The sequence below is a fragment of the Gracilinanus agilis genome, chromosome 3 (assembly GCF_016433145.1).
Source record: "Gracilinanus agilis isolate LMUSP501 chromosome 3, AgileGrace, whole genome shotgun sequence".
Lineage (NCBI taxonomy): Eukaryota > Metazoa > Chordata > Mammalia > Didelphimorphia > Didelphidae > Gracilinanus > Gracilinanus agilis.
In genome coordinates, this window is record NC_058132.1 from 501,191,539 (window position 1) to 501,218,757 (window position 27,219).

General features: G+C 34.1%; 1 protein-coding gene across 2 annotated transcripts in view; it reads left to right on the forward strand.

Annotated features, from left to right (window-relative positions):
* Positions 1-26,973, forward strand: part of GCC2 (GRIP and coiled-coil domain containing 2) — a 50,482-nt gene extending 23,509 nt beyond the window's left edge. The window contains exons 11-22 of one of the 2 annotated variants that reach the window (XM_044670488.1): positions 114-218; positions 856-1,018; positions 3,110-3,210; positions 3,304-3,381; positions 5,746-5,883; positions 10,391-10,512; positions 14,865-15,038; positions 17,581-17,798; positions 19,356-19,550; positions 23,761-23,900; positions 25,273-25,474; positions 26,558-26,973. In XM_044670488.1, the coding sequence (XP_044526423.1) occupies positions 114-218; positions 856-1,018; positions 3,110-3,210; positions 3,304-3,381; positions 5,746-5,883; positions 10,391-10,512; positions 14,865-15,038; positions 17,581-17,798; positions 19,356-19,550; positions 23,761-23,900; positions 25,273-25,474; positions 26,558-26,628 (1,707 nt within the window). In that variant the 3' untranslated portion in view covers positions 26,629-26,973. The remainder of the gene's footprint in view (positions 1-113; positions 219-855; positions 1,019-3,109; positions 3,211-3,303; positions 3,382-5,745; positions 5,884-10,390; positions 10,513-14,864; positions 15,039-17,580; positions 17,799-19,355; positions 19,551-23,760; positions 23,901-25,272; positions 25,475-26,557) is intronic. The other variant, XM_044670487.1, reaches the window with a different exon arrangement.
* Positions 26,974-27,219: the final 246 nt, after the last annotated feature.

Below are 27,219 nucleotides of genomic sequence, written 5' to 3' on the forward strand. Positions count from 1 at the left end.
TCTGGGAGTCCCTTTTACTACTGAGGTTACAGGTCCTGTCTACTATAAGGTTAACTTCATTTGAGTAACCTGGTTGCAAATACTTTTTTTAATAGTTTTGTTCTGATTTTTAGGAGCATACTAATACTTTAAAGGAATTTGAAGAGCTTCAGGTACAGCTTCAGAAGGAAAAGAAACATCTTCAGAAAACCATACAAGAGTTAGAGATGGTTAAGAAGGTAAAATAAGCCCCATTTGTTCAATTTTGAAAGCCACATGGTCATAGGACCAAATGTTCCCATTACTTTGAGAAGAAATATTTTATAAGCTCTTTTAAGTTTCTAAATTTTTGTTGTATAAAGTTAGTAATTTCTAAAATAGTACCCTCATAAAAATGGAAAAAAATTAATATATTCTGCAAGTGCCTGCCTTCCTTGTGAGTGCCTCTGCCCCTTTTATAATTTTACCTATTTTGAAGTAATGCATAGAAATCTTACTTTTTCTTTTGTAAGCAACTGTAGTAAAGGGGGAAAACCTAATTACTTTCCAATTTTCAAAATATATACATTTGATTTATCTATATTTGAAAAAATATCAACGACAATGGAAAAATCAATAAAAGTCACCAAATTTAATTAAAATAGAAATATTTAGAAAATTATTTTGTGCATGTAAGAGAACAAACTAAAATAAATATAAGGAAATCTTAATAAAAATTAAAACTAAATGAATGAGAATTAGTCTTTGGTTTTAGGCACTGATATATAAAATAATTTCAGGGGTTTTATTTTCACTACTGATAATTTTTTTTATAATTAAAACATTTTTTAACTGATTTGGAATTTTATGTGGATCTTCTATATATAAAATATGCAGGATGCTCAGCAAACTACATTGATGGACATGGAAATAGCTAATTATGAACGTTTAGTGAAAGAACTGAATCATACCATTACTGATCAAAACAGCAGAATTGAAGATTTAGAACAAGAAATTAAAATTTATAAACAAAAACAAGAAACCCTACAGGAAGAAACAAGTGAGTAAAATGTAAACTCAGTTTTCTCTTTTCTTATAACTTGAAAGCATACTATACAAGGATTGATTGAACAAAACAGGCGATATTGGAAAGGCATATTAAACCCAGAGAAGAACTGACAGGAACTTGGCTGCATCTTCAAATATTTGAAGGACTGTCAAGTGGGAGAAGTACTAAACTGTTGATCCTAGTTCTGTCCTTTGTAGCCATTGTGTAGAAACAAAGCAGTCAGGTTTTATTCTTTTGTAAGGCAAAGTTTCCTAACACTTGGAGCTATCCCAGAATGTATTGGGCTGCCTCAGGATACCCCATTATTAAAGTCAGATGTAGGGGGCAGCTGGGTAGCTCAGTGGTGTGGAAGCCAGGCCCAGAGATGGGGGAGGTCCTAGGTTCAAATCTGGCCTCAGACACTTCCCGGGTGCGTGACCCTGGGCAAGTCACTTGACCCCCCCATTGCCTACCCTTACCACTCTTCTGCCTTGGAGCCAATACACGGTATTGACTCCAAGACAGAAGATAAGGGTAAAAGGGAAAAAAAAAAGTCAGATGTAGGCTAGATAATGGCTTGTCAGGGTTTTATAAATTAGGTTTGCGCTTAGGGTAATCATTGAAATAAATTATCTCTGTCCCTCTTAATTCTGAATTTCTATGATTTTATCAACAAATTTCAGTTTTCAAAATTTACTTTGTTTTAGAGATGGGAGATTAAGGATTATTCATATGTCAGTGCTTGTGTCCTATAAGACATACTGTGAAGTACACAAAAAATGAATGTGTCTTTAAGGACCTTACACTCCAACTGGGGACACAAGAAAGGCAATAGTGAAAATTTAAATTGCAGTGCAGGGTAGAATATGATTGAAGCTTACAGAGAAATACTGAAAATATGTGATATAAGAGCCCAGAGAATTAGAGAGATCAGCACATATTAGAATGTTTGAGGCTTTCACACAAAGAAGGTGGATCTTGAACTATAAAATAAAGGGAGTATGAAATAAAGAAAGGTTTAAAAGAAGAAATAAACATAGTGGGTTTAGAAGACATTGTGGAGAAGAATGATTTGGCTGGAATTCGCACAGTTCTTGTTAAGAAGTAGTCATGGGAAATGAGATTAGAAAGTTATGGGAAGGGGCAGCTAGGACTATAGATAGAGAACTAGACCTGGAGACAGGAGGTCCTGGGTTCAAATATGGCCTCAGGAAATACTTCCTAGCTATGTGACCCTGGACAAGTTACTTAACCCCAATTGCCTAGCCCTTACTTCTCTTCTGCCTTGGAACTAATACATAGTATCTATTCTAAGGCAGAAGGTAAAGATTTTTTTTTTTTAAGAAAAAAAAAAAGAAAGATGGGGAAATGAGTGTGGAAAAGTATGTTTCATTGGATAACACTATAGAAGAATTTGATTTTCATTTTACAGGTCATTGAGATTTTTGAAGCCTTGAAGGTTTTTGAGCAGGAAAAAAAATTACATTATTTTAGTAGAGTTTGAGAAAAGTGAAATATTAGAAGTCATCTAGTCCAGATGTGAAATCAGTTTTAGAAATAATCTATCTGATTGCAGATAATAGAGAGAAATAATGAAGACATTTAAAAAGTTTGTAAAACTATTATACTAAATAGACATAATATGATCAATAGAAAACAATAACAAAAAATCTTAAGTTACATATGCATAGTCTAGAATCTGAATTATAGCAAAAGAATAAAAAATTGCTAGAATATACTTACAAATTCATGTTTATTAGATACAAGGCCATGACATACCTTTCATGTATTTGTGTAGTATAAATTGTTCTAACCATGTGGTATCAAAAGATATTTCACAAAGCAAATATTGCAATAAAATGTAAAGGCTACAAAGTAGAAGCATCAAATAAGTGTTATAACCTGCCTTGATGCTTAATTCATTAGTCACAATTTAATTTTTGTGGTCTTTATTAGCCCTTCAGAATATAAAGTATTTTTGTTCTTAAAAAGTTATTGGTTTTATAGTGATTATCCTTTTAGTTTTAAAATAAAGTTCAATTTAAAACAACTCAGAAAATGATCTTGATTTTTTGCTTCTAAAACTTGTTTTTCTTACACTAGGTTCACTTCAGTCCTCATTAACACAAGCTGAGGATAAAAACACCAAAATCAAGCAGCTACTAGTGAAAACAAAAAAAGAACTGAAAGAATCAAAACAAGCTGTATGTTAATTTCTTTCTTGACTTTATATTTTAATAGTTTCTATAACCCATTTGTTAACTTTTTGCTAATTAACCAAAATTTTCATTCTTCAGGAGACCAATCAGCTAAAACTTCACGCATCTTTAAAAGGTGAACTAGAAGCAAACCAGCAGCAAGTTGAAGTCTATAAAGTAAGGTTCATTTAAATAATAAATTTTCTCATTGGAAAATAGGATTACTCTTGTGCATGTTCCTAAATAGACATTTATTAAGCAAAATTCTTCAATCTGTGGACTATATTAAATGTTTTGAAATGTAATCAATGAATAATTGTTTAGCTTATGGACTTTAAACAATAAGATGGTAGATATACTGCTTATAAATAATTGAGTTATCTTCATTAAAGATAACATTGAAAAGCCATAATGATATTCTATACAAAACTAAGTAAACATGTTTCCAAACCATATTTTTCTGCGGCATGATTTGTCATTTGTTGACGGAGGGAATTTTTTGCTCATTAATTTTATGTAGCAAGTGAGAAAATGTATCCTTAATACTGTATTGTTTGATTTCTATTAGGAATCTTTAATTTTTTTTCATGCCTTTTTCCTCATCCCTTTGCCCCAACAGTCCTAGGAATACCCTCACATTCCCTGCCCCAAAACAGCTTCTGAAATTGGGATAATTAAGATTGAGACTATAAGCTTCTTCCTGTCTAGTAAACAAAAACTAGTTTGGACCAAATATGTCAGGGAAGCATCCTTGATTCCCTTATTGGGATGAAGGGGAGAAAGTCAATCTTGCCCAGGTCCAACTTGACTTCTTCATATAGAAAATCAAGGATACTGTAGTTCTGTGATTTGGCATGTGATTTCATCATCATGAGGTTATCAGGGAGGGACTGGAAAATATTAGCCACCCCTTCATTAGTATCCACCAATTAGAGATGTCTTAGGGATGGCTGAATAATGAGCTTCCACAGTTGTATTTAAAGACTCACAATGCAGAATGACTATGTTATTAATCACCAAAAGAGATCACTGGCCATTAATTTATTGATTATTGCTAGCCTAATCAGTAAATGGATTTTTTTTCCCTTCCTTTTGTGAAATCTGGCAAAACAGAAGATCTTGAATCCCTATGGAGAGTAACATGGATGGTTGCCTAAATTGCATGGTCCTAGACCCATTGACCTCCATAGAAGAGATTTGTAAATCCATATCTAGAGCAATATGGTAAAGAAACAAATTTTGCCACAAAGAATAGAAACAGCTATTAAAAATAGCTAACAAGTGTATGTGAGGCAGATCGACCAGGAGAGAAAGAAGATAGGTCCAAGGCAAAAGTATATGCCTAAGGTCAGAGCTTTTGAAATCTCTTGGAGAGTATAGTTGGGGGCTACCAAAGGCAGGCAGGAAGGTCAAAGTTTCAGGCATAAACCTTGAAGAATAGGAAAGGTTTTTATTGTTTGGAGAGTCCAGGAATATGCAGGCTTTAAGTTGTCTGTATCTAGAATGATCTAGGATGAAGGGAGGTAGTCATTTTTTCTTTGCCAGACTGAAACCTAAAGAAGGATTCCCCTTCATAAGTGAAAAAGAGCATAGGGAGAGCATCTTGGCATAGATATAGGATTCCTACACCTAGAACAGTATGAAGAAGAAGATTCTTGAAAGACTATGACTTATGTCATCATTTCCAAGTCTAATTCATATCAGCAGTAAACATGATTGGGTCAGTTTATTCCAGACAAAATCTAATAGGCTAGAGGGAGGACTTAGAGGGAGTTAGGGTCTAATCTCTATAGAACAAATGGAAAGGACCCTGATTAACATTTAAGAATCCTACAGCTGTGTAATTTTAATATTTGTCTTTTATTTTAGTTCTTGGTAGTAAAAATCCTTTAAAATGCCTAAAGGAAGTAATATATTATTTTAAGAGTAGAACAAGAGTAAAAGGAAAGTCCTTTATCCTTTATTACAGTTTAAGCTTCATTGTGAAAAAACTCCAGCCCAGAGAGGAAGGGAAGTGGTAGTAGGAACAAACCACAAGAGAGCACCATAGAGTCTAGTTCTCCAGCTTGCTGCTGGAATCTTAGAGACAGCCCCCAGAGACTACAATTTAATTTATAAAACTTAAGTTTTAAAAGTAAATTGATAGTTTCTTGGGTTTGAGATAAATATTAAAAGGTAATATCCATACCATGGCAACTTGTTTTTAATCTGTATGATCATTATTTCTGATTGAAAAGAAAAGTCAGGAATTAATAAGGATTATATTACTTATTTTCCTGGGAAGTTTATTTCTTCTTGCCCTAGGTTCATTGTTAGTAGTGAATATCTCATTTTTAAATTACACTTTATTCACTATTTAGATGAAGCCTTCAAATATTATCATCTAGCTTAAAATGCATCTCTTAAAATATAGTTTATTTTTTATTTATTCTTTTAGTATAGCATCTCTTATTACAGCTTATTTTAAAATAAAAATTTTCCAAATGCATCACTCAGAAATTGATTTACTGCCAGTATTGTGAAACAAGAATATTTTTTCAGATTCAATTAGCTGAAGTAACATCAGAAAAACACAAAATCCAGGAACAACTGAGGACTTCTGTAGAGCAACACCAGCGTACCCTAAGTTCTTACCACCAGAAAATCACAATTCTACAAGAAGAATGCAACACAGCTAAGGTACTTCATACAAATTAGAAGTAACTCATTATATAATATTCATTCTCTAGTGTTTCATAAATGAATTTCCTTACCTTTTTAGGGTAGAACCTAGTCACTTAAAGCCCTAAATGAAATCCATAAACACATGACTTTTTGCCCATCAAAGCTTATTTTTCTATTATTATTAATTATGTTTATTATTCTAAATGCAAATTAATAATTTATCCCAATTAATGTACAATAGCAAAAATGTATGGAAGTGCAATTCTTCATTGTGTCCTTGATATAGCTAATATTAAGTCAGTGGACTTATTTTTTCATTATATCAACCCATCATAAAATAAAGGATCATACTACTCTAGTTGATGGAAATGACAGTTATTTTAAGTTTCAAAAGGAAAGCCAGAAAGTAAAAGAACAAGAATTATGTTTTGAACTGAACTTTAGCTGGGATAAAATTATTGAATCCCAAAAGAATGTTCAGAAAATGGTAAAATATTTAAGTAGGAAAATGAATTCATCATTTTTGATCATTTCAAATTAAGATTCATCATTCCTGGTTCATAGTAGATACTACATAAATGCTTATTTTATTGATTGATTGATTTCTACACATTCTTAAATCCTTGCTGATTGCCAAATAGTTATCTGAGAAATAGTTCAAGTGTTGCCCCCAACATATATTAAGTGTAAGATTATGATTAAAATACTTAACATTCCAATCCCATGCAACCCTATAGAAAAGACTATAACTTGGAGTTTGCATACTTTTTCTTCAATTGAGGGAGTTCTTCATCTTGGTTAGATCACAAGTCTAGATCCCACCACCACCCCAAAATTAGTCACATTAGTACCAATAATTGGAAAGAAATGCATTTCCTTTAGAATGATTGTTCCTAACAAGCAGAAAATAAAATCAAGTCATTTTCTATTAGGTTTGTTGTTTTTCATCTCTTTCTATCCTTTCCTCCTTCCTCTATAATATCTTTCTCAGGAGCAAGAAAACATGATCAGGTGCCTAGAATTCCCTTTTTTTTTTTAAATTAGGTACACCAAATTTCATTTCCTGCCAACAGTTTATTTAGAAGAAGCATTTTCAAAACACAATATGCCAGTATGAGTGCTATTTTATAGGTGAAAAATAATGAATAAAGAATGTCCCGTGACCTTTGGGCTATTTTGGAAAAATGCCAAATAATTCAACCCAATTATAAACTGACATTTGGATAATAAGTCCGTGTAAGTAACTTATGAATCAGAGTGTGGTTAAATAGAAAAATATAAGCATATCTATACTGTTTTCTATTTGAACCTTGCTTTGCTGTTTCCATTTTTAATAGTTTTACCAATTTGTTTTTAGAGACTATTCATTGGTTCTCAGTCTTAAATATTTGCAAAATAGGAGTTGAAGAAGTCTAATAAAAGTTGTGACAGAGTTCATTACTTTTCAGGGAAAATAGGACATGTTAAGGTATTTCTTTTTGTTTCAAAAAACTTTATCTTCAGAGATAACTATAACTATTGGTCAAATAGTACCCAAAAGAATGAGATGTCATTAATTCCATAGAAAGGTTATATTTTTTGGACTAAAAGGGAATTTTTTGCAAAATTTCCCTTGGGATCCACTACAGATTTTTGTTATGTAATTATGACTGAGTCTTCACTAGCAAGCCGATACATCTAAACCTTCCAAATCTATTTACTATTCTACTTAACACAGCAGCTTTTCCAAATATTTTCATCTCTCCTCAAACCTCCCATTGTGCCCCTCCCTATCCTCTGAGCTGTGAACCTTGCCTCGTATTTCACTGAAAAAATTGAGCCATTTGCTAAGGGTCCCTTTTCATCCCCTCCTCCTCATTTCCCTTCATTCAGATGTCTTCCCTCATGATCTCCTTCACTCTGTCTCATATGAAGAAATAGCCCTTCTCCTGGCCAAGTCAAATCCCTCTCTATCCATTCTATTTTCTCCAAATTGTCCCTTCCGTTATCTCCTCTCACTCATTTTCACTCTCACCATAACTAATGGCTACTTTCCTGATAGATACAAACATAGATCTCCCTCATCCTCAAAAAAGCCTGACTTAAATTGTCTGTCCCCAAAAGCTATATCTCTCCTCTTTTTTGTGACTAAACTTCTTGAGAAGGACCCCTAGACTCCTTCCCACCACTTCCTTTTCTCTCATTTTCCAACTCTCCAGTCTGTTTCTGACTTCATTATGTTCCTGAAATTGCTTTCTCCAAAGTTATCAATAATCTCTTTTTTTCAAAAATCTCTTAATTGACAATTTCGGTTTAAAATTTGACAAGTGGCCTTTTCTTATTCTTTTTGACCTATCTAGGCCATTGACTCTGTTGATTATCCTCTTATCTAATATTTTCTTCTCTAGATTATTATGACACACCACTCTCCTGGTTCTCTGATAACTCCTTCATTCTTTTTAAACCTTTAATTTCTTGTCTTAGAATTTATATTAAGTATCGGTTCCAAGGCAGAAGAGCAGTAAAGGCTAGGCAGTTAGAGTTAAGTGACTTGTCCAGGTTCACCTAGAAAGTGTCTGAGGCCAGATTTAAACCCAGGGCGTCCTATCTCTAGGCCTGGCCCTCAATCCACTGTGCTACCTAGCTGCCCCCTTCTCCATATTTTTTGCTAGATCTTCCTCTAAATAGCACCTACTAACTGGATATCCTCCAAGACTCTGTCCCAAGCCCTCTTCTTTTTCTGCCTTTATAGAATTTCACTTAGTAATGTCATCAGCTCTCATGTATTCAATTTATCATCTCTATGCAGATGATCCTCAGAACTGTTTGTGCAGCTCTAACCACTCTCCCTGATCTCAGGTCTCACATCTTCAACTGCCTATTGGACATCTCGAAATTTATGTCTCCTAGACATTTTAAACTCAACATGTCCAAAACTGAACTCATTTTGTTTCCTCAAAAACTTTCCTCTTCTTATTTCTCTATTACTGTGAGAAGTACCATCGTCCTCCCAGTTACACAGACTTTCAGCCAGTGGGTCATTTTGGGCGCCACACTCTCCCCACCCCTACTGAGTCATCTTAGCTATTCTACCTTTATAAAACCTCTCATTGACCTCCTTACCTTCTCTCTTCTGACACTGCTGCCGCCCTGGTGCAGACACTGAGCACCCAAAAGCTGCACTATTGCATAAGCCTCCTTGCTGTTTTCCTTGCCTAAGTCTCTTCCCATTCCAGTCCATTCTTCCACTTAACTCTTCAGTCATCTTCCTAGAGCATAGACTGGACTATGTCATCTCTCCCTTCCATTTAGTAAATTCCAGTAGCTACCTTATAAATCCAGGATCAAATATAAAATCATCTGTTTGGCTTTTTTTCCCTTTTTTTTCTTCTCTTTTTTCTGTTTGTCATCTAAAGTCCTTCATTACAGGGCCCTTTGCTACTTTTTCAGTCTTATACTTTACTCCTACTCTGCAGTTCAATGACATTGGCCTCCATGCTCTCTCTTATACAGGATACTCTGTCTCTCATGTTCCGCTAGGAGCCTCTCATGCCGCCTTCCCCCCTCTGAAATTTTCTCCAGTTTACACTATATCTATCTCATCCATACATAGTTCTTTGCATTGGCTCCTCTGTTAGATTGTGAGTTCCTTGAAGAACTTTTTTTTTACTTTCTTTTCATGTCCAACATATTTAAACATAATGTATGGCACATAGAAGACACTCAATAAATGCTTCTTGACTTAAGATAATGTGTTCTGGGAATTAAATTTTCATCATAATTATTTTTCATCTATTATCCCTCTCAGTATTCTAGAGTATGGTGCTTAATTTTTAAGTATTCTAATTTATTTTTCTGGAAAAAATATTGTAATGACATTGAATTGTTTGGACAAGACCTATGGTTTCATTGGTATTGGGAACTCCTAGTATGGAAACTTCTTCTATCAGTATTAATCAACTAACTTAGAGGTTAAGTGACTTGCCCAGAGTCACAAGCCAGGATATATTAGAGATAAGTCTTGAACCTAAGACTTCCTCTTTCCAAAGCTATCTGCTGCACTTTCTGCCTTTCATATTTACATGGTGACAACATTGAATAATCTTAATGACATTCCAAAAACTGAAAAATAACATATTGAGCCTATAAATATTAAATTAAGTTACTAGTGTGTGTGAAGCATATTAGTATTGGAAGGAACCTTATAAATCCCCCTCTTCAACCCCTTTATTTTAAAGATAGTGAGACTAAAGCCCAGAGATTAAGCAAATCACCAGAGTCAGGGGCATCATAAGACACAACCCTTCTTTCAGATAATTTGTTTTTTTCTGAGCATAAGAAAAGCAAAACCCAACATAAATCTTGCATTAAAACTTATTACAAATTCATTCAGTAAATAAGTGTTTCTTTCCCTGCCCACACCCTCCCTTACATAAAATTTTCCTTTCTATATATAAATCCCTTCAATACAAAAGGAACCGATATATTGTATTTGAAACCAAAATATGTTTCTCTTCTTTTGTTTTCATTTTAAATATTATAGGCAGAACAAGCTACCATTGCCTCTGAATTTGAGAGCTACAAAGTCCGGGTTCATAATGTTTTAAAACAACAAAAAAATAAATCTTTATCTCAGAGTGAAACAGAAGGAGCCAAACAGGAAAGGTAATTTTTTTTTAACTTTTACTGCATAAGTAATTACTATTAAAAGTAAGGAATAAAATAGAATGTTACATAAAATCCTTAGAATTTAAGAAAGTAGGACCAAATTAATTAATAGTAATTTCCATGTAAGCAAGTCAAATTATAAAATAAAAGGGAAGAATATGTTTCTCTTGGACAATATATATTTATTTCTTTTTACTTTTAAAGTTTCACATGTTAGATGAGTCAAGGGCATTCTCATTGAGGTTATTAGTAGGCAACGAGCTGGGTTTTGCAAATGGTCCTTTGACATAAACCACATTTTTTTTATCACAGTTTAATGAAAAATATAGACTATGAGACACCCATTGTGTTTATTGTTTTGTGACAATGAAAAAAATTTTGAATCTGGTAGAATAATAAGGTGTCTCCCATCCACACATCAAGACCATTCAGGAGTTTTGGAAGATATAACCAAAATTATCCTCTTCAGTGACCCCTTTGATCATTAGTATCAAACAAGTTATAAAACAAGCAGATATGTATGCTCACCAGAGGTATTCACAACTATGATGGAGGAGATCCAGGACAAACTCCAAATTGAGGAGAGGTTCCCTGTGGATGGTAAGGTTTTCTTGATGCTCCTTGTTAGAGATGACCTTGTACTGATTTTCTCCAGAGCCTAAAATATTGCAGAGCCTACTGAAATTACAAAGCATTTTTACAGACTCCAAACTTCCCATGAAAGCAAAGGCCTGTCTTTTCAATAGTAACATTTTACTGGTGTTGCTATATGTCAGGAGAACATGGAACAACATTGCCTCCAAAAACGAGTTTCACACGGAGGGCAATGAGGCACATGGTGAGTATGAGCAGGCTACTGTATAAAACTAGTGAGGAACTTTGGAAAGGAGAATAGAAGTAAAGAATATCATCAAGGGATTGTATGACAAGAAAGAAGAAAGGATGGTTAGGTATAATGGCAAGAGCAAGGGGTTGACAGAGTGTCTCTACTGATGTGTTCACAGTGTCAGAAGAAAGCAAGAAAGCTTCAAGCATGTTGCATGGATTCCATTCCCACCCACTCCCTCCCCCTTCCTGAGACAGCTATTGGCAGAACGTGACAAGAAACACTGGAGAAAGGCATAGCTAGTTTTCAGTCTACATCCTTGGAGGGAAGCCCCTAAACAATGAGAGTGTTTGAGAGTGATGTTGCAAGATGGCTGCCTGAAAGGCTGCCCAGCTCGCATACCTACTCCAGCAAAACCCCGAAGTTCACACCAGACTTAATATTGAACAAGGATTCCTATGAGAAACTACATTCTTTCTAAAATAATAGGTCTTTTACTTTAAATTATAAGATTTTTAAAATTAATCTGTCCTTTCCACTACCTCCCCCTCTTTTCCTTTGAGTGAGCTGATAACATATCTACACAGCCTGACCAAACATTCCCACATTAGCCAAATCCAAAAATGCATTTCTCTTTATCCATTTTAAGTTCATCACCTGTAGGTCAAGAGGTGAATTTCATGATCCATTTTCATCCTTTCAGAATCATAGTTTATCATTATGTTTATCAGAGTTCTAAAGTCTTTTATAATTTTTCTCTATAATGTTATCAGTGCATTTTTTTCCAGTTTCTACTCACTTGCATTTGTTCTTAAAGGTCTTCTGAGTTCCTTTTGAAATGGATCATTTCTTCTGGCACGATATCCCATTATATTCATATGCCCTAATTTGTTCAGTTATTCCCCAATAGGAAGAAATCTGTTTTGTTTCCAGTTTTTGACTATCATGAAGAGAATTGCATAAATATTTTTGCATATAGAAATACTTTTCCTCTCTGATTTCTTTGGGGTATGTATAAGCTTACTAATAGTGATATATGATATAGCTGGGTTAAAGGGTATATGCACAGTTTGGTAACTTTTTTGGCATAGTTCCAAATTCCTTTCCAAAGTAGCTGAACTAATTTATTAGCTCTGCTAATAGAGCATTAATGTACCTGTTTTCCCAGAGTCCCACCAACATTTGTAATTTTTCTTTTCTCATCTTCGCCATTCTGATAGATGAGACCTCACAAATTATTCTTATTTTTAATTATAACATTTTTCATAATTATAATGTTAATAATCTTAATATCTTCCTTTGAAAACTGCTTGTACATATCCTTTGGTCATTTATTGGAAAATGGCTGTTTTACAAAAATGAATCAGTTCTTTGTATATCTTGGATAGGAGACCTTTATCAAAGAAACTTGTTATAAAAATTTTTTTTCAGTTACTTTTTCTCCTCTGATTTTGACTGTTAAATTTATTTGTACAAAAGCTTGTAGATTTTTATATAATCAAAATTGTCAGTTTTATCTTGTGTAATCTTTTCTATGGCTTCTTTTAGTCACGTGACCCTTTATATGTAGGTCATGACCATTTGAAGCTTATCTATGCATATGGGTCTTTGGTGTTGATTTAAAACTATTTCCTAGCAATTTTTGTCAGTGACTCTTTTCTTCTCAGTTGAATCTAATCCTAGTGGTGTTAAAAATGTAACTTTCAGGGAGCAGCTGAGTAGCTCAGTGGATTGAGAGTCAGACCTAGAGACGGGAGGTCCTAGGTTCAAATCTGGCCTCAGACACTTCCCAGCTGTGTGACCCTGGGCAAGTCACTTGACCCCCATTGCCCACCCTTACCACTCTTCCACCCATGAACCAATACACAGAAGTTAGGAGTTTAAAAAAAATTTTTTTTAATTAAAAAAAAAATGTAACTTTCAAATATTTCTGTCCAGAAGAGCTCATCTGAACAGGAACTTTGAAATACAAATACAAGAATCCAGAGAAACTTAGAAATCTAAATTTATTAAAGCAGTTAGAAGGACCTATATAGAATTGTAATGATAGTGTGCTATTAAGGGGTAAAGAAATAATGAGGTATTCAAAGGGAGTTAAATAAGAACAACATCCTGAGTGCATTGCATCAGACTTCAGGCAGGAAATAAAGAAAAAAAGATAGTTTTATGAACATTTAGGTCTTTCTGTTAAATATATGATGTACTCTATTCTCTGTTAAATGGCTTAAAATTGAACTTATAGCACGTTTTTATTAAAAATACAAACATTAAAATTTCCCTGGGACTTGTGTCATTCAAAATAAAAACACACATTTGTATATAGCCTGGGAAATAATTTGAGTTTGGTTCCTGTAAATATTTGAAATCATTTTAAACTGAAAATGAATTTTGGTCAAGAAATACATTTTCTTGTATAACTATTACTCTTTATGTGCAATTTAATTACCATATTGAAATACTAAGTATTTTAAATACTTCCCAGATCACTTTTAGTGAATTCCAAAAAAAGGAAAAAAATTTGAGCAAGAGATGATTCAGGAATTCTTTTGATGCATATATTTTTTGTTTTTATAACTAGATATTCAGCATTCAAAAGAATTTTTCCATCAGGATCTCACTATTCTAAGCAAGATCAACTATCTTGGAATGTTTGTGTATTTTTAACTCTGGGACTTCTTATTTAGAAATCTGTTGAGAGAGAATGCAGGCTGATAAATGATGGCACCAACCTGTCACTTGTAAGAATTATGGAATATGACTTTTAAAATTTCATTAACTAAATTTTCATCTAACTGGACTCTAAAAATGCCTGATTTAGATAGAGGAGGTGAGATAATAAACTATTATTGTGTTGAATTTTTTTCTTGTTTTTTATCCATTTTCTCATTTATTATTTTTCTTATTTTCTTATCCATTAGTTTTTTCTGAAGGTAGAATCTAACACAGAAACTATTTTTGCTTACTCTTTCATTTTTACCCTGCCTTAACATACCATTCTTTTTTCATTCAGATATTTTATTTTCCCCATTACGTGTAAAAACAATTTTCAAAATACATTTTCTGAAATTATAAGATCAAAATTATCTCCTTCTCTCTCCACTCTCAGAGATGTTAAGCAATTTGATCTACATTATGCATATATTATCATTAATCAACCGTTCTTTCTCCTATTGGAGTGTACCCCAAGTTGTCCTCAGTAAACTCTAGAGCCATGTCATATTTCACTTGTGCTTTAATCATTTTGCTTGAAATAAGTTTTCTGTTCTATTAAAATGATGTATTTCATTCTGATGTAAAATATGTTTACTCGGGGATATTCTCTGTACCCTAAATTGCCCATTGATGTAGAGACTACAGTGTCGATAAATATGTTATAACTTCTCCATTGTGACATATCTTTCTCTGATCACGTGCTATCTCCTAATGATATACCTGAACAGCTCGCCTGTTAGAAGTTGAATTGTGCAAAATAAAATATATTTCAAACTCCAAAATCGGATTACACCTTTTATTCCCCTTCTAGACAACACCTAGAAATGATAGACCAACTAAAAATGAAATTGCAAGACACTCAGAACAATTTACAAACCAGTGCATCTGAACTTCAAGTATTACAATCTGAACATGATATGCTACTGGAACGGCATAATAAGATGCTGCAGGAGACAGTTGCAAAAGAGGCAGAACTCCGAGAAAAGTATGTTTTTTTAAATTTTGCTAATGTGTTCTTTTGACTATATGTATACAGGCTTTTGTTTTCGTTTTTAGAAATGCTATTTTTGGGGGCAGCTGGGTGGCTCAGTGGATTGAGAGCCAGGCCTAGGGACAGGAGGTCCTGGGTTCAAATCTGGCCTCAGACACTTCCTAGCTGTGTGACCCTGGGCAAGTTACTTCACCCCCATTGCCTAGCCCTTGCCACTCTTCTACCTTGGAGCCAATACACAGTATTGACTCCAAGACAGAAAGGGTTTAAAAAAAAAGAAAAAAATGCCATTTTCTTAAAATGAAGTAAGGGGTTTTTTGGACCCAAACTGGAAATAACTAAGAAATTTATAAAAGTTGGTGGTAGTTTTGCCTATATTATTTATTATTGGAAATTATCAAGCTTATCAGTATATTGTTTATATATTTGAGTTATCTATTTGTTACAATTATAGCTCTAGAACTAGAAGAAACTTTAGAGCTCATCTAATCCAAATTGTTTTATGGATGAGGAAACTGAGGCTATAGAAATTAGGTTCTGAAGATCACATTGGCAGTAAGTAGCAAAATTAAGATTTGATCTTAAGTCCTGTGACTCTTGATGTCCTTTCCATTGAATCACCAGTTCTGGAAACACCATAACTTGATGTCTGTTTTCCTTTAAAATATTTCAGATTTCTATTGACAATTTCCCTATAGCTTTTGTGGTGTTCCTAGGCCAGGTAACTACATAATAGATGTACCAAGCTAAGCTCTGTCATAGTACAAGTATCAGACAGAATTTTTAGTGTCAGAAGGACTGTGTAGTCCTGCACTTATCTAAGCAAGAATAACAGGGTTTTAACCCAAGCTCTTCCACTTAGTAACTATATGACCTTGGGGAAACTTCATTTCTTGACTTTAATTTTGCCATTGGATTATAGTTATAATAATATGTCTTATAAATATGTCCAAATAACCTCATCTTGTCACATTACTACAGTTCTTTTAACCAGAGCTGTAACTTATTGGTACAGAACATTCTCAGTAAGGAAACTCCCTCAATCTATAGAGAATCACCACCTATTCTGTAACTTTGTCTTTGTTGCAATTTTATTTTAGTTATAACTATAATATTTCATATAAAAGGCTTTGTGAGAATAAATAGTACTGTTTAAGAGTTTGAGAATGTTAGAATAAGGAAGTTAATAGTAGCTTATATCTGTAAAATACTTTAAGATTTACAAAGCATCTTACATATTTCTTTGACTTTACAATAATCCTCAAAGAAACGATAGTAGCCGTATGACTTGGGGTAACTTCTTATTTCTTGGCTTTAATTTTGCCATTGGTAAAAACTAAGCTAAGTGGCAGAGCTCAGATTAAAACTCTGGTCTTCAGACTCCCTGTACAGGTCCTCCACTACTGTGATGATAGTATGGTACATCGGATTAAGGAGAAGGTGAAACTATTCTTCATTGAACATCTTTCATTAAGCATATGAATGAAATTTAATTTGTACACTGGTAATAAGAATTTTATAGAAATCCCATCAGTTTTATCAAGGTCCACGATATGATTATTTTAATTCTAGGAAGAGCTATTTGATCAGCTCTTAGTAAATGTTAGAACTATAATCATAATTACAATTAACATAATGCTATAAGATTTACAAAGAGCTTTTTATGTGTCATCTCATTGGATCTTCACAGTACTCTGTGAAGGAGGTATTATAATTATTCCCATTTCAGAGATGGGGATTTGAAGCAGCTAGAAGTTAAGTAACTCCCACAAGATCAAACAGCTATTGTGTCTGAAACAGGATTTGAACTCAGGTTTTCTGGACTCTTAAGTCCAGTGCTTTGTGCTACCTAGTTCTCTTTACATTTCTTTAGAATTTAATACAAAATACTTGATGAGGGGAAAAAATCATTGATGCTCTTATACACTTATTGATGCTATTATAAAATAATTTGAGGAAAGCTTGCCCTCAAAATTTTTGAGTTATTGTCCTTTGAGTATGTAGTTTTGTTTTAAGTGAGATTGGAAACTGACTAGAATTAATAAAGCCATACCCTAGAAAAAAAGAAATAAAATGATACTAAAATATCCTCTATATTTTCATTTTTTTAAAACCCTTCCATCTAGAGTTAATACTATGCATTGGTCTAAGGCAAAAGGGCTAGGCATTGGGAGTTAAATGACTTGCCCAGGGTCACACAACTAGGAAGTGTCTGAGGCCAGATTTGAACCTAGGACCTCCCATCTCTAGGCCTGGCTCTCAATCCACTGAGCCACCCAGCTGCCACCATTTTTAAACATGTTAAAACTTAGGCAGAGAAGCTGGTGTCTAGCATTTCATACTGGCACAAAAAACATAAGGCTATGACAGATTTTTTTTTAAATGTAGAGGATATAGAAAGGCTTTTGTCATAATTGATGGTATACCTAATTTCCATAAAGGAATAGATTTTACTGTTCTCTCATCCAGTCATTCCCTAAAGAAGCAGTGAGTAAAGTTAAATGCTTTTAGAAAATAAATTTCTTTTATCCTTCAGGTTCTGTACAATACAATCAGAAAACATGGTGTTGAAGTCAGAGTATGCCCAGACTGTGAGTCAGCTAACATCCCAGAACGAAACACTCCGCAGTAGCTTCCGGGATCAAATGAGACATTTGCAGGAAGACCACAGGAAGACCATGGAGACACTGCAGCAGCAGCTTTCCAAAGTAGAAGCTCAGTTCTTCCAGCTCAAGAGTGACCCTGCTGTCAGAAGTATGTGTGCCCTCATGAAAGTAGTAACTGTTGATAATCTTAAGTTTCTTTACTTTCACACTTTTACCACTTTCTTATATTCCTAAGAAATCATATGAACATAAGAAATACCATACTTAGTCATCAACGTTTCAAGGGGTTATCCTTCATTAAATCAATCTTAGAAATTTAATATGATACCATAAATATCTTTAACTTACTATAAATTATCCATGAATATATCTAAATATTTAGGGTAATTTAGCCTGCATAACCTCTTAGAGTAATAAATATTCATTTATATACTTTCTACTGTATCAGGTAATATTTCCTTTTCTTTGACATTAATCTCTTTCCATTAGTCTCCATTGGATCGTGCTTAGTCTTAGTATTCTTTGGGGCTCTTTATTGCTATTGATTAAACATATGATTTAAACATTTTTCATAATCGAAAGAATGACAAAATACCTCATTTCCCAAAGCATTAGCTTTAAGATCATATCCTTGGGTTACAAGAAAATTAAAGTCAGTAGCAGCTAGGTGGCCCAGTGGATTGAGTGCCAAGCCCAGAAATGGGAGGTCCTGAGTTCAAACCTGGCTTCAGACACTCCTAGCTATGTAGCCTGGGGAAAATCACTTAACACTCATTGCTTAGCCCTTACCACTGTTCTGTTTTAGATCAATACATAGTATTGATTCTAAGATGAAGGGTAAGGATTTAAAAAAAAAAAAAAAGCTAAAGTCTAAGCTATTACGATAGTGTCATCTTCAGTAGTTTTTAAAGATTGTACTACAATGTAGCCCCTTAAGTTAGAAAAGGTCATTATGACTTTAGCTCTACTGAGATGATTAGATTTGGATCCTACTGCCCATAAGGAATGCCTAGACTCTAACAAATAATCTCTGATTCAGGTAGAAACTATTGCAGCGTCTTAGAAGCAAGCAAGCAACACACTTTGGGACTTGATTTGCCCAGCCCAAAGCAATATTGCTAAAAATGTTTTATTATTTTAGCACTCCAACCATATAGAATTTAGTTATTACCCTTTTTTCTCCTATCCCCTTCTATATATACTCTTCTCAATTATTTTATATAAGTATCGGCCATGGATGGAAGAGAAGAGTGGAGAAATAAAGATTCGTGTGTGTGTTTGGAAATGTAATAACATTCTATCCTGAGTTACTAAAAAGTTTGTGTGTTTTAGAAGCAGTCATTCTAAGAATTTTGTGAAGACCATTTTTCCTCATCCAGCTATTTAGAAAGCAGTGACTATCAGTTTCTGTAGAAATAGACTAAATGATGAAAGTTTCCATGAAATATATTCATTTCTTGGTTTTAAGAGTGAACTAGGAATTCCTTTTTTGTATGACTTGGCCCTTTTAAATTAAATAGTTTTCCCACTTTTGAATTTCTCCCAATTATCATTTCCTTTTCATTGCTAGTCTTTGACTTATGTATGTACAGACTTATTTGGAATTACTTTTGTCTGATCATGAAGAGTATTATGATCTTTTATTCCATTTATGGATTCAAAGACATACCATTCTTTCTATTTTGTATTATTTTTTTTTCATTAGATTCAAATTCTTCACATCAGCCTCCAAAGAATCTTCGTGAAAGAAGAAACACAGACCTACCCCTCCTTGAAATGCACACTGTAGCCAGAGAGGAGGGAGAAGGAATGGAGACAACTGACACTGAGTCTGTGTCTTCTACCAGTATCCATACACCATCTCTCGAACAGCTTCTTAATTCTCCTGAAGCTAAATTTGGTATGTTCTTTTTTTAAAAACATAGTTTTCTTTACATATTCTACAGAATTACTGCTACTATAAATTACAAGAACCCTTTATTGAGTTATAATGATGCTTTTTTTAATACTGTTGCACTACTTCCTGGTTTTCAAGTGGTAAACCTTAGCTAGAGTATAGTTTGACATTTTGATAAAATCAGCAGGGCCTATTGGAGAGATAGCTGGCTTTGGAATTAATAAGACTTTAATACAAACCCTTCTCTGACACTAGCTGAATGACCTTTGGAAAGTCACAATCTTAGAGGGCAAATCCAGTATGACAGAGTAATGCAGGAACTTGCCCGAGCTCTCCCAAATAACTTTAAACTAATACCTCAAAATGAATTCTGGAGCATCTAAACCAACAAAAAAAGGCAGAGTAAAACAATTTTCCTGCTCAAAACAACTTGGAAGATCATTGTGAAAGGTCTGTCTCCTTGAGGAGAGAATAGAGCACAGTTATAACATAGAAGACATGAGAGTAAGTCAAATGTGATAGAATGATTACCTTCCACCCATCCCCCCCAAAAAAATTTGAGGATAAGAAAGAAGAATGCTCTGGGAGAAGGGGGAAATGAAGAGATAGAATGAGATAAATTATCTCACATAAGAGGCACAGAATTGCTATTACAGTGGAAGGGAAGATTGAGGGCAGAGTGTGGCAGGTAACTTATGAAAATTGACTCAAAGAGGGAATGACATACATACTCAGTTGGGTGTAGGAATCTATCTTACCTATAGGGAGAGGTAGGAATGGAGAGAGATAAGAGAAAGGGAAGGCAGATTAGGAAAGATTGTGTTCAGAAGCAAAATACTTAATGAGGCGAGGGATAGGATAAAAGGAGAGAAGGAAAAATAAAATATAGGGGGAAAATATAAAAAATAGGGAAAATATAGGGAAAAGTAATCATAATGAGTGAATAAGACAAATTCGCCCATAAAACAAAAAAAATAGCAGAGTGGATTAAAAACCAGAATCTTATAAAATCTTATAATATGTTGTCTACAAGAAACATGTTTAAAGCAAAGCAAGACAGAGTAAAGGTAAGAGGCTAGAGAATCTATTATACTTTAGCTGAAGTTTAAAAAGGCAGGGGTAGCAATCATCTCAGATAAAGCAAAATCAAAAATAGATCTAATTAAAAGATATAAGAAAGAAAGCTACAACTTGGTAAAAGGTACCATAGATAATGAAGAAATATCAATGCTTGACATATATGTACCAGATGCTATAGCATCCAAAATTCTTAAAGAAGGTGAATGAGTTGCAGGAGGAAATAGGCAGTAAAATTGTAGAAGTGGAGGAACTCAAACTTTCCCTTCTCAAGCAAATGAATAAAAAATAAGTAAAAAAAAAGTCTAGGTTGTAGATAAAATTTTAGAAAAGTTACATATGATAGACCTCTGGAGAAAATTAAATGGAAATAGAAAGGAATATACCTTTTTCTGAGCAGTACTTGGCACACAAAAATTAACCATGTATTAGGGCATAAAAACTTCAAGACCAAATGCAGTAAAGCAGAAATATTAAATGTATCCTTTTCAGATCATTAATGCAATGAAAATTACATTGAATAAAGGACTGTGGAAAGATAGATTAAAAATTGACTAGAGAAGCAGGCCTAGAGATGGGAGGTCCTAGGTTCAAATCTGCCTCAGACACTTCCCAGCTGTGTGACCCTGGGCAAGTCACTTGACCCCCATTACCTAGCCCTTACTACTCTTCTGCCTTGGAGCCAATACACAGTATTTGACTCCAAGACGGAAGGTAAGGATTTAAAAAAAATTTTTAACTAGAAGCTAATCTAGACTGAGTGAATCAAAGAACATATCATAGAAGTAATCATTTGTTTTAAAAAAATTTACAACAATGAGGTAAGATAACAAGTTATGGGATGCAGCCAAAGAGTACTTTGCAGGAATTAGAGCATCTCGGTGAATTAAGCATATAACTAAACTAGGAAAAGAACAAATTAAAAATCCTCAGTTAAACACAAATTAGAAATCCTGAAAATCAAAGGAGATATTAATAAAATTGAAAGTAAGAAAACCATTGAACTAATAAATAAAACTAGGAACTGATTTATGGGGAGAAGAGGAATAAAATAATAAAATGGATAAATTATTGGTTAATTTGGTTTAAAAAAAACCTAAATTACCATTATCAAAAATTAAAAGTGTGACCATTACCAATGAAGAAGAAATTAAAGCAATTATTAGGAGCTATTTTGCCCAATTATATGCCTATAAAATTAACAATCTAAGCAAAATGGATGAATATTTACAAAAATAATAAATTGCCCAGATTAACAGAAGAGGAAATAAAATACTTAAATTACTGCATCTTAAAAAAGGAAATTGAAAAAGGCATCTATGAACTCCCTAAGAAAAAAATCCCCAGGACCAACTACATTCACAAGTGAATTCTTCCAAATATTTAAAAAACAATTCCAATATTATATAAACTATTGGCAAAAATGGGCAAAGATAGAGACCTACCATTCCTTTTATGACATAAATATGGTGCTAATACCTAAACTAGGAAGAGTGAAAACAGAGAAAGAAAACTAGACCAATTTCCCTAATGAATATTGATGCAAAAAATTTCAATAAAATACTATCAAGGAGATTACAGCAGTATATAACAAGAATCATAAACATCATAGTTCATACATATTGATTATACATGGGGGATTTATACTATAAATGCAGGGCTGATTCAATAATAGGGACAATATCCATATAATTGAGCATATCTGTAAAAATCACAGACTCTTAGAGTCCTACACAGGATCCTCACTGCACCAATGAAGTGATGAGTCTGGTCTCCCTACGCCACCCCCAGATTAAAAAGTAATAATTAATTATTGCCCCTATTTACAAGCTGAAAGTTTTATTAGTTTTCATAGGATTCCAGAATTGTCTCCTAGATTCAGAACTAGTAATATTGTTTCCCTTATTTAATAATTAACTTCTTTCCTTAAAATTCTTTAATAAATGAGGACAGCTACAGGGCTCAGTGGATTGAGAGCCAGGCCTAGAGATGAGATTTAGCTTCAGACACTTCCTAGCAGTGTGAGCCCAGCCAACTCACTGAACCCCCAATTGCCTGGCCCTTATGGCTTTTCTGCCTTGGAAACAATACATAGTATTGACTCTACTTTGGAAGGTGAGGGATTTTTTTAAATATTAGCAGTGTTTGCATTCAGAATTTAGTCAGTGAATAATGGTTGGCTGTGTAGCAGACTCCATTAGTAATAGTTGTGGTTTCCTCATAGTCTTATGAGCACAGGCAGTGCTGTCCCTGAGCAGGAAGTCAAAGGGCCCCCAGGAGTGTGTGGGCAGTAGCAGCTCCCATGTAGTTGCTCTGTTGAGTTTCCCTTAACAATGATGGGCAAACTACAGATGCGGCCCCCTGAAATGTTCTCTCCGGCCACATGACATTATTCCTAATGTGACAAATACAACAAGTAGGATACAATACAATGAAACTTCAAAAGAGTTTCCTTAGAAACAGACTGACAGATGAGCATTTCCTTTCCTTTGGCCCCTCTTTAAAAAGTTTGCCCATCACTGCCTTAGTTGATTATAAATAACATGATACTGCCAGTTTTTAGAAGACGGATAAATGGCCAGAAGATCAATAACAGTTTTAATAAAAAGTTGTAATGGTATAAGTTTACCAGATTGCAGAGCAGAGGCTATTAGAACTCATAATCCCCTACAAACTTAAGTTTTTTGAAGACAGAAACCTATCTTACTTGTTGGTTTTTTTTTTCCTTTTTTTTGACTTCAGAGTAATCTTTCAAATAAAAATTCATTGAATAAATGGATGGTAGAACTAAACACCATTTGACTATTTAAAAATGACAACTCTGATCTGGTTAAAGGTGCAAAGAAGTGAAAGAAAGTGGTTAAGTAGTACATGAATGAATTAATATTTGAACTAAAAACAAAAAAAAAGACTAGGTTTAGGAACTTAGAATTTTAGGAGTTCCTAAAGCAGTTCTTCAAGCCTCAACTTGATTTTAAAAATCTTCTATTTAGAGATCATAATATTTTAAAAGTATTTAAAGGGACCTTAGCTATACCTACATTTTATAGATGAGACCCAAAGAAGGGACATGACTTAGCAAAGATAAATATGATATTTTATTTTGGAAATTAATCTTCAAAAAATAATATTACAGAACCTCCTTTGTGGCATGAAGAACTCACCAAAGAAGAATTGGTTCAGAAGCTTAATTCCACCACAAAGAGTGCTGACCATTTGAATGGTCTCCTTCGGGAAACTGAAGCAACCAATGCAATTCTCATGGAGCAAATTAAGGTGAGTCTGACCACGTCCAGGCACCAATGAAACTATGTAGATATTTTTAAGCATTCTTTCTATATGTCGTGCCCTTTGAGCACCTCTTCATCAAAAACTTATACTATGTGTTTTATAAATAGAATAGCTATAAACCATGAATGACTTGAAATTCAAGAAGCATTCATTCATCGGGTATTGGCTGGGCATCTCCTGTGTACAGAGGACTGTTGTAAGCACATAGGAAAGTTATAAAAGGTAGCTCTCCCTCATGGACAAAACAAGAGTACGTAACTATAATAGCATTACAGGATATGTTTTTTGGAGAAATGCAAAAGCCAGTGCCTTCATGTAAAATCCAAGGTGGAAGATAGTTATCTACCCATAGATAGGATTAAGGGTGAGGTGACATTGGGATCAAGTTTTAAAGAATGGGTAAGAGTTGAACTCAATAAGGGGGACACATAGTGACTTTAGAGAGGAGTGGACCAGGTTAGCCATATAATCAGTTAAAACTAAAAGGAGGGGGCAGCTGGGTGGCTCAGTGATTTGAGAGCCAGGCTTAGAGACAGGAGTTCCTGGGTTCAAATCTGGCCTCAGTTACTTCAGAGCAGTGTGTCCCTGGGCAAGTCACTTAATCCCATTGCCAAGCCCTTACTGCTCTTCTGTCTTAGAACCGATATTGAGTCTAAGCCAGAAGGTCAGAGTTGGGGGGGGAAAAAAAGGACTAGAAGGAGCATATGCTGTCAAGTTGTGGAAGGCCTTCAGGGCCAAATAAGAATGTTTGAACTTTACCCAGAAGAGAGATATGGAAAAGATTTTGAGCAGATTTAAGTCTAAAAGCTTTAGATTATAGAACTCTTTTTTAAAATTTATTTTTAAGTCTTTAATTTTTATTTTTTATCTCTTTTTAAAATTTATTTTTAAGTCCTTAATTTTAATTTTTATTTTTTTCTCCATGGTTACATGTTTCATGTTCTCTCCCTCCCCTATTCCCTCTCCCCTCCCAGAGCTGACAAACCATTCCACTGGGTTATATACATGGATTATTTCCCTATTATTCATTTTCGTGATAGAGTATAGATTGTAGAACTCTTAAAAGGCCATGCAGTTCATACAGCAGCTTTGGTGCACCACAGCACAGGACAGCACTCCTCACACCGTGGTTTTTAGCCCTTTAGGAGTAAGTGTGGATGAAGCAGACTTACATACTGTTCAATATTGGGACTTTTCACCTGTGTTTTCCGTGATAACACACATCCCCAAATGGGATGGAGCTGATTTGGGGTGAAGTTTGGCTGACGGTTATGGAATTATAGTAATGGCCATTTGAGCCCTCTGAAAAAAAGACCGACCATTCCTTGCCTTTATTCATGTCTGTTTCTCTTTACAGCTTCTCAAAAGTGAAGTAAGGAGATTGGAAAGGAACCAGGAGCGGGAGAAGTCTGTAGCTAACCTAGAATACTTGAAGAATGTCCTGCTTCAGTTTATATTTCTAAAAGCAGGGAGTGAGAGAGAGAGGCTTCTTCCTGTCATAGACACAATGTTGCAGCTCAGCCCTGAAGAGAAAGGAAAGCTGATTGCAATTGCTCAAGGTCGGTGAGATTACATTTCTCCCTTAATGTCATACTTAGAAAATAATTTGTCTATGTGTAGAGATAATAGTTTATACACATATACCATATATTAGATATTTATTCAAGATTTAAACACTTAAACTATTTAGCTTTTTAATTTTTTAAGTCCATTGTAGGTATGAAAGAAATAAATTTTCGGTTACTCAATGACAAAGTTATCTAGGCTTTTAGGACACCAAATATACAATTATATATTTCAGCATAACTACCATATGGGCATAATATTTCATACTACATTTCATAATAAAATGTGCATTTTGATTGGTGGACCTAGCCCTAAATTCCCCAAAAATAGGGTTTTATTGAATAATCTACACTTTTAAATTAAGCTTGTACCCAAAAAGGGAAGACAATCTCTAGCAGTTTCATGGGCATTTATTGTGCCACCCAGAGCATGAATATTATCCTTCAGTGTAGAATTGCTGAAGAATTTTGGTTTTCAGGTAAAGATAACATTATCCTTTTTAAAATTTTGTTATTAAAAGAAACACCTGTGTTAATCTTCTATTTTGAAATATTCATTTAAAATCTCTGCAGTTTAGATTTAGAAATGTGCCGAACACTTCATGCTTTCAGGAAGAGTATCTCTTCAGAAGTAAGGGCTAAGTAGATAATTAGTGATTATGGGAAAACAAGTATATAAGAGAATTACTCTTCTGAATAACAGTTCTTATGGTCATGTACTATTTACCATGTATATTTAAAGAAGGATCAGTTCCTAATTCCTATGGCTAGATTTTCAGATTAGGCTTTTTAAATTTTCATGTTTGTTTTGTTTCCATAACATTGTTTTAAAGTTGAAAAGAATTCTCATGAATTAATCATTTTGGTAGCTATTACTGTTCTCCTTCAGTGAGAATAAGTTGTGTTATACCAAAAAAAAAAGAATTTTAATATAACTAATGGGCTTAGGGTAGAATGTAAACCATAGAATCCCTTTGGAAGTAACCAGTCAGTAAATTTTTGGTTGCTTGGTTTCTATTTCATATATGTATATCTTTGGTACAGAAGCATTTCAATAATTTTGTTTTCTCCATAAAGGTGAAGAAGAAAGTACATCTCGACCCTCTGGATGGGCATCCTATCTACATAGTTGGTCAGGCCTTCGATAACTGGGTGAAAAGAAAATGTTTTTCAAGCTGGTAACCAAATAGAATATTTGTGACAAAATTAACTCAGACACATGAAGTCCTTTTTTTCTTTTGTGAATTTGTGTGTGCCCAAACAGAATTTATGTAGGCAAAAAAAAGACATCAACAGCAACTTGAAGGGTTGTGTCAGATATCAGTCTTTCAAAGATTGGCTATAATGCCAAGGCCACCTTTTTTGTGGGCTTTTAATTAAGCTGCCAGTAGAGATGGAAAGGGGGCACCTATTTTCTCATTCTTTAGTGCCTCTGGATCCTGTTGTTCCTAAGTAGGAATGTTGTAAGCCCAATTTTTGGTCCCATAACAGAACTGGAATTTAGGGCATTTAAAATAATGTTAATATGCTTTGCCATGAAATGACTTGCAGGAAGTAGTGTTGCTGCAAATTAATTGGCAGCAACATTAATAGCAGTTAATGTTAAAGATATGAAGAAAAATGTATATTAGGAACATATATTTGACAAGTATTCATGAATTTAAGTGGCAATGAAAATGCTGCAAATGAATTATGAGGCTAGTTTACCAAATTCCTCACACATGTTTTAAAATGTGTTC